Here is a 12,935-nt window from a genome sequence, read left to right as displayed (position 1 = left end):
AGTTCTGGGCTTATAAATTTGAGTTAGTAGACATCCATCTGGAGATGTCCAAATAGCAACTGGGTACTGGAGTTTGAAGTTCAGGGGAGAGAGACAACATGTTTCAATCACTTCAACATCCTCATGTTTTTGACAAAATATGTTGAGACAAAATACCAGGGTGATTTAAACGTAAGGCTGTAACATCCCGAAGAAATACAATCAGGGCTAAAAATGTTCTTGGGGACTTCTCATTTTGCATCTTTCGATAATAAAATGCCCAATTTTTACCTGAAGGTTTGCCAGAAGTTCTTCTACACTATAAGGAAAAGAGATGAGACCTTTCAAAAAATCATGCCTAGCAGTCTGTGTGCACTGGTACTTATAAGCATATAAGTAATTATCATATGAAGAGCTTCCATAATTCTTAGCTAATCAATTTTGCAGGCATCACATTTCACCTCTTGATCTCCTGACACTGCTGTTGCTTAAAAACCAAGATCACACTTTATATATGGGTTGACCTCAGGAGGTCAGCCTTGTTAGATTTGCAACCTGTCCAAAGTCCAAGCAGTTTTCAAAGGGAAAGAGTTTCATTAAATTTCAATAGAATAAGCAGGTTCCTGTTCCTTAAAACCTGCTCAGCAAAAGACCCTTCCTATTTTATGAAATGCTCTTTCTTTGAATGTTGATTGAATGGAGAGCAAAACCTAGTGGGAGGAAAAATTCCTGGAGGATATGAAATAACTTCAGTTCTTATTTTCTTGAATAAAAGATAGTGGTAAGCCCAGGTGTTCAGTTTCTCCCATTCAAAATAAAAACTCTGGAATCCTGCCTCTCACTTAATAGATGCTATGTCCCTATACTTACCTGCTTAAGAGCATCATAGAGGGACAAGAAAGGGTATCTCCATCCTCTCTTACAGAACCTGCATAGCATATGCTTTTTAAGTGGTTTAGAAGATCTTTGATCCAGAGCATTTCAGTTCCTTCAATTTCCGTATAGCATCAAAATCTTCCCCTTGGTCTTACAATCAATCCTATCAAAACCATTCCTTGCTCTCTCCCCAGGTATCCTTCACCTTTCACTTCCCATCTCCATGGAAATGTTCAAGGTCCCCCTTCGTTTAAATCTCAGCCCCTTGACTCCCTTCCCTTCCAGTCTTTGCTTTGAAGTTAGTATTTGAAGTAAAGCCCAAGGAGGACAAAAATTTCATTTACCCCTGACTATTACAGATTACAGATTTGAATATAGATTTTGGCAAGGCTTCAAAGTTGAGGAAAATTGGGCATGCAGTTAATGAAAGCAAGATAGACCACCTAAAATTGTATTTGGTGTGCCTGCAGGAGAAATTTGAGGCCCATAGTCTAAACTAGCAAAGAGGTCTTGGTAGAACTAGGAGAGGCTTAATTCACTCAGACTCTAGGGGACCACATACTCTGGTGAAGGTGCCAGGAAAACACACTGAGGTTTGGGCAGGGAAAACCATCACAATCCCCCATGTCACCACTGTTCCCTGAGGATGAAATGCTCAGCTCGGACCTGGATGGATCAGAACTCCAAAGACTTGGACTAAAACCTGGTTCTGCCAATTTTCAACAGTCCTCCCCAACAGCAAACTCGGCTCTTGGGGCCAGGTCTCTGATTTCTGCCCCAAGAAGCTCACTAGCTGCCTTCTTGCTTCCCTGGAGACATGCTGAAGACTTTCAGAATCAGAAAATGTTCATGACAGATACATCCCCCACTCGCTTTTGCATGTGGGTGGAAATCTGTGTTTCTCTTCACTGTGGTCTTTACAAGGGTCTCGATTATAAATAAGCACATGCAGCATCAGCCCATTTTTGGTGCGAACACACTAGCATAGAAAGAAAAAAATGGGATTCAGGGCGCCTTTCTCCCCCCTTATATTTTCCTGTATTGTCTACTTTTTATAATGTATAGACAATGCTCGTTATAATCAAAACAAAATGTAAAGCTATTTCTGTTTTAAAATAAACCTTGGTAAGGAGAATTAATGGAGACTGTTACTTTCTATTTTTTACATTTTTTTAAGATTTTATTTTTAAGTAATCTCTACCCCCTACATGGGGCTTGAACTCACAAAACCTGAGGCCAAGAGTTGCATACTCCACCAACTGAGCCAGCCAGGCGCCCTTCTTTTTTTTACATTTTGGTTGTGTTTTGTTTTTGTTCTCCTCTCAGGAAAGGAGGAAAAAGATAGTTTAAATATAAAAGCAAATAATTCAACAGATAAAGGAGCTCTGAGTTCACCCAGAGAACTGCATCCCTCCATTCAAATGCCCACCTTGGTTCCTCAAATGAGTAGCAAATGCCAAATTGTGGGATTGGTCCATTGACACTAAATTCATTTCACAGTTAGTCGGTTGCCACCCTGCAGCTTCAGGCTCCCCCGTGTTGAGACTCCCCTTCACAAAGCCTCCCTGGGACCCAGAGGGAGCCTCACCGCAGGGTTATCTGAGGGAACTCATACTCTTCTTTCCCAGGGTCACTCTGTCATCCCTGGAGACCAAATTATTGGCCATTCACTCCCTCTTCCTAAATTGGAGAAAAATTTCTTTCTGGCAGCCTTGCCCCACTGACAGAATCCGATAACAGGCTGGACTTTTCTCCCGTTAAGAATGCACATGTGCTTTTACCCACATGCCCACAAATGCATGTGCACGGATTCTGCCTGTCACCTCACGGCTTCCCAAGACCCTTCAAGGGCTGTCCCCCGTAACACATCTCTGACACGGAGGACCTAGCAATCTCGGGTCTAACTGAAGAGACGGCTTTGCCATTACCAGAGTGTGCAAATGAAGTCTACCAGAGATGGCTCAGGCCACTTTGCAAATTTGAACACCCTTTCTCACCTCCCAATAAATGACTCACTTCGGTCCAATTTAACACAAAATGACAGAATGTGGAATGAGTGTGTAAAACTGCCTCTGAAACTGTTTCTGCATTCCTTTTAAATGCCATCTACACTTTGTTCCTAAATTTGGAAAATTAAAGTAAAGCAGCATCCCGAGAATATGCTTGAAAAACAATGCCACCACTAACGTTGTCACTAAATGACACATTCTAACCCACACTAATGGGCTGATGCACAATAATCCGGTAGCTGTTTGGATTTTCCCCTGATAAGATTTAACCTCACTTTATGTTTCTTCCTAAGTTCAATTATGAAAACTAGGTAATTTGAAGATGCATTCTATATTTAATATCTCAGTACTCTTAAGTTTTTTGAAGCTATGCTCTGTGTGTTTGTGCAAAAGTTCAAAATATGCCTTTTGACTTTCCGTGGGCATGCTAATTAGCTATGATGTTGTCTTTTATCCTACTGGAGCCCAGAACTCTCCAGGAGAAAAGTCATGTTTATGTGTCTCTCAAATTAAAGTCAGCTTGTCCCCTTTACAGCAGCCTGGATTACCTCCTAGGGAACACCTGGCCCATGAGAACAAACTCACTTCTCAGCTAGTTATAGAACAGGATCAGAGTTGCATCTCATGGGATTGTCTTTCTCCTCATTTTTCTAAGAAAATGTTTTCAAAGAAAAGTATCTGTGGTTAAAGATACATTTTCAAGTCTGTTATTCTACACATACTAGCACTGTGCAAGCACCTAGCACACAAATGACAGAACACCCAGACGAGGCCCCCTTAAGTAACTACCCACATTGCATTTATTCACTCAACCAATAAATATATACTGATGACTTCCTCTGAGCCAGATTCTCAGGGATACAATGGATAAGAAAGAAAGAGATGGTATCTAAACTCTTAGAATTTATACTTGTGTATTGAGGTGTGTGTGTGTGTGTGTGTGTGATGGATATTAATCAAATAATCCTAACAGTTTGATAACAACATACTGCAATGTCCTTTAGACAGGTGGTAGGGAGAAGCTTCTGGAAGAACAGGCCATTAATGGAAGCAGCATGTGCTCAGTCTTCAAAGCAAAAATGAGTTTGGACTGTCTGAAGAACAGAGAGAAGGAAGCAAGGGAGTAGGGTGGTGTGAAATGAGCTCAAAGACCAGATGCTGCAAGGGCTTTGTGAGCTACTTTCAAGAGTTTGGGACTCATTCTTAGTTCAGGGGAGAAGAAATTCACTAACGAATTCAAAGCAGAGATGTGCCAGGAGCCAAGTGACTTCTAGCAAGTTTGGTCTGATTACTGAGGGGTGACTAGGTTAGTGTGGACAGGAGTAAAAGCAGGGAGCCGGTCAGGAGGCTATTGTGCAGTCTATGTAAGGGACCTGAGAGGTTTACACTAGGGAAGAGCATGATGAAGGGGAGGGACAAGTGAAGTCAAAGACATATTGGTTCAGATTCGACAGGCATTGCTGAATGACTGAGTGAAGGGCAGGCAAGAGGAGGAGGAGGGGGAGGACCCCTTGGAAACATGGATTTCCACCTCCCAGCTCTCCAGCTCGAGCAACTAGTTGAAAGATGTGCCACATATTGAGATGGATATTTCCTATGCTAGTTCTTGTCACTATTCTGATCTTTGTGAAGGAAGATTTTTATTTTTAAAGATCAGATCAGTTGACTAGGACGAGAGAAATGGGCTCAATTTTCAAAACTACATAAAAGTCCTTGGTCACACACTAGCCATAAACTTGTGTCATAAGAGCTTTTAGAATAAAACTGTACCAATCTCCTAGCACGAATGATTTCTTAACTATGGACAGGCCAAGGAAATCGGGAAGATGCAGTGGTTTTTATAAATGGAAATGGGGAAAAAAAAATCAACTCATCAGTATTTCACGGAATGATTTCAAAATGAAGGTACTTATAAAGTGAGCTGAAAATATTTGCTCGGAAGAGCAAATGAATACAGACAGCACTTAGAAGCTTAAATGATGAAAAGAATTCATGTGGCTTAAAAATGACAAATCGATCCATTTTAAAGCAAAATTATTTACAGTTCACTTATCTGCCAAGACTGAAGGCCACTGCAGTGATTTACATGGACAACAGGAAAAACTCCAAGTGCTGATGAGATATTAGGCCAATGTCATTAAAGGTTGTGCAAAAATCAGAGGCTCAATTCCAAGCCAAAGCGGAGGATGGTCCTTGTCTCTTTCTTTTATCATTTATGGGTCTAAGTCAAATAATCTCTTCTAAAAGGGCAGAGGAGAGGAATTAATGGAAAAGAAAAGGAAGGTAGCAACTGGATAGGAAAATGAATTTTGGTTCACACGGGATGTTTTAAAGAAATCTAATACAAAAGCAAAGTCTATTTTCTAGACTCCAAGGGGTTGAGGGTCTGGGTCACTGTGAGAAGCTGAGGGGCAAGGAGATTTACGGAAGCAATCCTAGTCCTTCCATCTACTACTTCCTGCTTCTCCTGGGAGCCTGCAGGAGCTTTGACGCCATGTATTCTTGCCTAGTTGCGGGACAAGTGGTTCTGGGGTGCTAAGACAACCAGGAGAGTTTGAGAAACAGGCAGGACACATAAAATGGGGTGATTCAGGTTGGGGTCACTCTCTGGGCACATTCCCTGAGAGATCCCTCCCTCACATCTCTTAACAACCGGTTGTCAGCAATGTCCTTAGGATCCCTTCCGGGGGAAGGGAATGGAGGACCATGGAAGGGAAACCTGTCACTACTGCTCCCTTTGAGCTTGCTGCATTTGCTGCAAACAGCTTGGTGAAGAGAACAGGCTTCCTTGATCTTTCCAATATTTGGTGTCCCCTGTATGAACACTTTGTGTGAGAAGTCTTTTAGTTAAGTAGGAAAATTTTATCTCTTTTATGAAAATCGTATGCTTTCTTTGACCTGACAGTAACACCTAAGTAGATATGGTTTCCTACATTGCTCAGGCTGCTGGGGAACTCAGAAAAATTCCATAGCTCAATCACAGCATCTCACCCTTGGGTCCTTTCTCTGGCTTTGTGGGACTACTTAACTTACATTGTTGTAATTAAGAGCTGAGTGATTTTCATTATGTTTGTCCCTGGTTCTACATGATCTTTCTGCTTTTTATTTATAATTATCATTTTTTATTTTTATTTTTTTAAGTAGGCACCACGCCCAGCATGGAGCCCAATGCGGGGCTTGAAGTCACCACCCTGAGATCAAGACCTGAGCTGAGATTAAGAGTTGGACCCTTAACTGACTGAGGCACCCAGGGGCCCCTATCTTTCTGCTTCTTGAACTTTTGAAAGTTTTGGACTTTATGCCCCATGAAGAGGATCCATATAGATCTGCCTGTTTATGTGGCTATTGTTTATCTCTCCCCAGCTGCGTGAGGGCAGGAATGTTCTCTCTTTCGATGTTGTTGTATACTGTCCCTGGATCTGGCATATAGAAGATACTCAAATACATGTCACTGAAAAAAGTACATAAAAATTTTGGTGATTTGAGACGATGAGTCCTTTTTTTGAAAGAAGCAATCAAAACATCCTTTGTTTGTAAGTTCCACGAAGAAAGTCACCTGACCAACTTACTTATCATAGTATTTCCAGTGCCTCACACCAAACCTGACACTTACTAGATTCTTGACACTAAATGCTAAATAAGTGGATAGATGGATAGATGGACAGATGAAGGAAGGGAGAAAGGGAAGTAATAGTTCGGAAATGAGCTAGAGAAAACAAAAGTGAATGCAGACTTAAAATTCAGGGTTTTGTGTATATTTAGAGTTTTAAATTCTTTTCTTTTTTTAGTTTATTATTATTTTTTTTAGTAATCTCTACACCCAACATGGGGCTCGAACTCACAACCCTGGGATCAGGAGTTGCACACTCTACTGACTGAGCCTGCCAGGCTCCCCTCGAGTTTTAAATTCTTACAAAATCCTCGTGTGTGATTCAGAATGAGAGTCTCAGTTAAATAAGTTTCCAGTCAGGATGATTAAATTGGGCCTCAGAATCAGTTTCCTAGTGAGGTCTAAAACCTGAGAGCAAATATGTCTTATTTTTGTCTCTGCCATTTGGTAGAAAAATTCCTAATGTTTTGGCTGTCCAGGTATTAAATTAATAACGTTTTATCAAGACACTGCCATTGTTCCCAATGAGTACAGAACCCATAAACTCAACATTTAAAGTAATCCTACTAGATGAAACTGCTTATTAAGAGTAAGCTGTAGAGGCTGCCCAGGAGGGGAAACAAGATCAAAAAGTCCCTTTGTTCTAATAAAAACCCAACTACTTAATTGTTGAAAACATTAAAAAAAAAAAAAGTATGAGGGCAAAAGGAAGCTGTCAGTCACACGAGCAAGCCAACAATGTCAGGAGTCTCTAAGAGAAGAGCAGAAACATGGTCCCGGGTTAAGATGGTATATTCACAGAGCTAATGGTAAATCTCAGCATATCACAACCCAGGCACAATCCACGTGCATTCATTACACAGCCTGCACAACTAACCCTATCTGCCGTTATATGACTGGCTTTCTGGAACCATGACATCCAGCTTCCCCATGGACTCCCCCTGACCCCACCAGAGAAATCCCATCATCATCTGTCTCTCTGGCAGGACATCATCAAAATGCAAACTGGGGAAGGGAACCAGCTTTCAACCCATCGGTACAGAGCTACAGATCACAGATGTTAGCAATGCCCTACTGACAACAGCAGATCTTGGCTGAGAGTTCCCAAATTCTGTACAGCAGCTGCCCGAGTGTGCCAGCAATGCTGTGAAAGCCATCATCCCCGTCCTGGCACAGGAATCAGGTAAGGACAAGCCCCAGGCTGGGGGCTTGCTCTTTTCTCACTCGGCAACACACCAGTCTCTTAGCTTGTGGTAATTAAGAGCCAGCAGACTGTGGGCAAAGCAGTTAAGAACGCTTTTTTCCTAGGAATGCAGCCGGAGTAATTGGCTTGCTGCTTGCTAATGACATGGCTTCTACAAAAATAAACTGTCATAGGCAATTCTCTTAACTGACTTGGTGAATACAGGCTCTATACCTGTTTGATATCCTTCGAGTTCAGCAGTGAATCCCAAAACACTTTGGGGAAGGAAAGATGCAGCTGGAATCCACAAAAATCCTTCTGCCAAGTAAGTGTAAATGGGATGCAAACCCGAAAAGAACGCCTTGCTACGTGAGGTCATGCTCCCTGTGCAAAGCTGCTGTATGGCCCCCGGTATGCTCCTTGTTAAGACTCCATCCCTGTGGGGTGTGTAAAAGAAGTCCGTGCATCACACAGCATGCTTGAGGGTGCCGGAGGAAAAAGGCTGGCTAACTGAAGCTCATGTGACAGATCTTCCAGGTTTGCTTCTCTTTTTCTGAAGGCTGAATAGGCTTCTATGACCCAGGGACGAGGACACACATGTGCCATGTGCGTGCATGCACACACACACACACACACACCACAAGCACGCCTTGGCATCTCTGTGGTTCCAATGTGGACACCTATTGGCACTTTTCAGCTGCAACATTAACACAAACTGACAAGGGAAGCGGCCCTAGAGTCACATGTTTCAGTCGCCACAGCCCTGTGCCATTGGAATCCCATCAATTATTGCAGGTTTTTCTCTTTGGACAACTTAGGAGTGGAGCTTAAGAATGCAGGAAGCTCCCTCTCTCATCTCCTTAATAAACTTCTGCCTCTCGCCGCCAGGCTTGCAGACAGGTGGAAAGAATCCTGCTGCAGCCCCCATGAGTTGCAAAGTTTTAAAGGTTCTCCCTTCCCAGATGGCAGAAAGCTGTAAATTTTCCCTCCCCCAATAGTCTAAGCCACGTGGAAGTACCCCTCTTTATCCTAATGTTAATGAATGGGGAAGCTTCTTTCCCCCGGATCAATTTCACAGGCATCATAGTGCCAGATTTTGAGTTAAGTAGCATTTTAATTTGTTGTCAGTGCCCTGGGAGCAGAAGCTCACACCACCAAGCAAAACACCACAGCCTCTAAGCTATTAGCTAACATGTCAACTAGGTAATGCATCTTCAGGGAAACCAGATTAGAAAGGACAGCAAAACATTGATTTTTTTTTTTAAAGAATCCTATACCTGCAGCATAATGCTGCTAAAGCTAGCAAAACAACAAAGGACATTTCGACAGCAAGGAAACGTCTTATTCTCAATGCTGGGGCAGTGAACATTGTTCCATGTGAGCACAGATATATACACAGGGCAGAGCAATTCTTTTTTAAACCTGCAGCCTTTTTAATTTTGTAAATAATTCACCATTCAATGCATAAGAAAGCTCAGGGAGAGAATCTGCCCAGGTGAGTGGATGGAAACACCAGTTAAGAGCAACCCTACTCAGGAAGCAGGTGGAGCTTTCCCCCACCCCCCCTCCCAAAGGAAACAATAGCATTTGTATCAAGTTAAAACACGGAAGAAACTCCATCCATTTGAACAAGAGTTGTAATGTATTTATACAGAGAAGATTCCAAACATACATTGTTTAACCTGGCTTCTGCACCCTGCCCACAAATCACTAGACAGTTAAAGATAAACCCAATACCTTCTCTATCAAACAGACCCCCAGAACTTAATAAAATGAGCCCGGGCTACTGTCTCCCCCACCTACTCTAAAACACATTTTGTGAAGTCAAGCAGATGGCGTCCCTTCCCACCACCAGCCCCCCACTCCCCCCAGACAAGAACCAAGTAACTGGTAAGTCCTTACCGACTTTGGGCTCTTCTTGGGAACTGGCAACCCTGGAAAAAATGCAACAAGGAGGGAAGAGGGGAAGAAATCATTAGCATATAAATGTTACCTTTTCCTTAAAGAACAATCCCCAGGTGTTTCATGGCAACCTAGCCATCTGCAGAGTTATGTCAGATTTCTCCCCAGCATCGGAGTTACCAGGCTGTTCATATCGAATCAAAGCAGAGGGAGGAGGAGAGCGAGAGGCAGGAGATCTATCTGCATTAGCTATGCTGGCTTGTACTGCAGCAGCCTGGAGGCTGGGAAAAGAAATTCACAGACCTCAGCGGCCTGGGAAATTGAACACTTGGACAGAATCTCAAATGCTCTTCTGGATTAAGAGAGACTTAACTTACAATTAAGTCCAGGATATTTCCTTTCCATATGATCCACTTGTCAATTGAAGCGGACCAATCAGGACAGAGGAAGGGGTGTATATTTAGTTGCAGAGGACTACATGGATAAAATTAAATTTTTCTTTTTTTTTTTTTTTTTCGGTCGTTTCTTTCCTTTTTTCCCCCTCTGCTTTTCAGGAGAGGAAATGCCTTCTTTATTTGGATGAGCTGAACACCAGAACAAAGGCGGATGCTCTTTTGCCAGCAGAGAACACAAATTCAACTTGGTGTAGGAACCCCTCCAGATCATGGGCACACCTCTCTGTGCATGTCGATCAGCCAAGCACACTCCTATTTAGCTTGGAAAGGACACTAGGTGGGGTCAGACCCTTAAGGGGAAAGCAGATTGTTGGGGAGTGAAATTTCATGGAGCTGAGAGAAGAGGAGAAGAAGGTATTCACTGATCCTAGCTGGCTCTTCCAGAACACTGTCCTTCATGGGAGGGTGAGAGCTGGAAGGGGCTGGTGATTGCCTCACACTTCTAGAAAAGTCAGCAGCGATTAGGGGCAGACATATGGGAAATCTGCCAACAGGGGAGTGTGGCAAAGGAGGGCTAGAAAGGAAAATAAAAGCATATAATGGTGTTTCAAAGGTAATCATTTCTGCAAGCTGCCCTCTCATTTTTTATTTATTTTTTATTTTTTGTTGGAGCGAAGGTTAGAATGCAAAATGCAGATTCCATCTGTACTGGGCACAAAAGATATACTTGGGATCTGATGATTTTGCACTGGCAACTTCAACCTTTTTTAGAAACTAATCCCTCTATAGTGTGATGATTTCAATGCTTTGGGAAGTGACTTGTCAAACCGTGAGCTGTGCTAAGTTCAGCACAAGTAACACGAGGCAACGGAAGCCGGTGAGTAGGAGGAAGCCATCAGAGGAGTACTGTTAATGTGCCCACTGCAAGTGAGGCATGACTTGTCATGGATTGCTCGTCCCCAAAGGCACTGGGGACACTCTTCTGGCAAGGCTCATCACATCACCAAAACGAGGTCACCACGGTCTGGCCAAGTGGCTCTCAGACTTCTAAGTACATATGGAGAACTTGGAGAACTGTTATAAATGCAGAGTCCCGAGCCCCACCCTGAGGGGGGCCCGGGAATCTGCAGTATGAACAAATCTGGGAGATTCTGACACAGGAGGTCTGAAGACCACATCTAAGGAGACTATGAGTATTACTCTTTCAAGTCGGGCGAACTCAGGCAGGCTTCAATGGGTTGCTTCAGTGCCTCAGTTTATGAAATGGAGATAGTCAGGCTCACTTCATAGGATTTGGACAATGAGGACAACACATTGGAAAGCCTCATACCTGGCACAGAGTAGGCCCCTCAGTGTCAACCACGACACCTTACTTTGAGAATTTACACCATTCAGAAAAGAAGTGGTGATGGTCACCTTCCTCTAACTAGGGAAAGTCATTTGCCCAACAGGTAACATACAGAAAACATTGTAGGGGAAATATTTTACCTATGGATGAGAATAACTGTGTTGAGCAACTTAGTTGTGTCATTATTCTTCAAAAATTATTAGGTGCTTTTATGTGTTCATTAATGTGATTCCCTCGGAATTTTATTAAGTCATATTAGTGCTGGTCACTGTATACACTTCAAAATTGTATAATATTACGTCTTTGAATTTAGATGTTTTCCTAATTCAGACTGACCTTCTTAGTTAACTGGAAGAAGCAACATTTCACTGTAGTTAGCTTTTACCAGACTTGACTTCACCCAGGATCCCAGTGACCCTCTATAAAAATGTGTCCAGAATCTCCAACTAGGTAGGGGGGGTCAGGGAAAATGGCTTTGATCTGTATTCTGCTTATCATGTATAAAACTGACCATCTTAGGGGTGCCTGGATGGCACAGTCAGGTAAGTGTCAGACTCTTGCTTTCAGCTCTGGTCATGATCTCAGGGTCGTGAGATCGAGCCCCGCATCAGGCTCCGTGCTCAGTGTCTGCTTGGGACTCTCTCTTCCTCTCCCTCTGTCCCTCCCCCCGCTCTCTCTCTCTCAATGAATAAATAAATCTTTAAAAAAAACCCTGACCATCTTAAATTCCCTGTCTTTTAAGATTTCATGTATAAAATAAAGGTACTTTTCTTTCTCTATCAGAGAGAAACACTTGCCCATTGAAAGGTTCAGGTATAAGGATGCTCACTGCAGCACTGCTGGTATAAAGGAAACCTGGAAAGGACTGGAGGTTCTAAATAAACTGTGGAACAGCCAACCTATAAGGCAGTCTGCAGAGGTTAAAAGGAATGAGCTATCCCCCTCTATATGTAACATGGATGGTCTCCAAAACACAATGTTGAATGCAAGCAGCACACTGCAGAATGGCAGGTACAGGAGGAGACGGGTGTTAAATATACCCAAACACACGCACGGGGTCCACTTTCCATGACCGTCCACACCAAACTCATAACCGGGCAAGGAAGTGCAGGGATCGGAGGGGCTAGGTTCAGCAGACGTGGCCTTAATCTAGAATCCTTTATCAAGAACACCATATTCATATCTTGCTGAGGCAATAAAAGAGTTATCTCCAAATAAACAGTAATTCATTAATGGCCCTTCCATTAATGGTACAAAACCGTTAACCAGTCTACAGCATACTGGGCTAACAGTTACAGTCTGCTTAGTGCATACAATATTCCAAAAGATCCCAAGTCAACTGACACCACAAGTTGTATTTTACAACAAATAAGAAAAGCTTCTTTTAATTTAAAGAGGAATTTGTTCCTCTTTGCTACCTTCTTTCTAAAAAGCCAGCCCTTTTACAGGAGCCAGAACTGGCCACAAATTAGTATTCAAAATGTCAAAACTCGAGAGCCTCTACTCGAGTGCTTTTTAAAAAAGAAACCAAGGATTTGCTTTAAGTCCACATAGTCATTAAATCTTAAAATCTAATGAATATGAATGCTGGAACAAAGCCCCTGATTACAATTTATAATGTATTTTAGCCAAA

At 42.6% G+C, this 12,935-nt stretch overlaps 1 protein-coding gene across 13 annotated transcripts in view; it reads right to left on the bottom strand.

Moving 5' to 3' along the window:
- MAGI1 (membrane associated guanylate kinase, WW and PDZ domain containing 1) overlaps positions 1-12,935 on the bottom strand; it is a 604,684-nt gene that overhangs the window by 35,185 nt on the left and 556,564 nt on the right. For all 13 annotated transcript variants that reach the window (XM_078076268.1, XM_078076261.1, XM_078076272.1 and 10 more), the window contains one exon: positions 9,560-9,591. In XM_078076268.1, coding sequence (XP_077932394.1) covers positions 9,560-9,591 — 32 coding nt within the window. The remainder of the gene's footprint in view (positions 1-9,559; positions 9,592-12,935) is intronic.

The sequence above is a fragment of the Halichoerus grypus genome, chromosome 1 (assembly GCF_964656455.1).
Source record: "Halichoerus grypus chromosome 1, mHalGry1.hap1.1, whole genome shotgun sequence".
Taxonomy (NCBI): domain Eukaryota; kingdom Metazoa; phylum Chordata; class Mammalia; order Carnivora; family Phocidae; genus Halichoerus; species Halichoerus grypus.
Note: the sequence above shows the minus strand (reverse complement) of the source record. Positions and strands in the feature narration are given on the sequence as shown.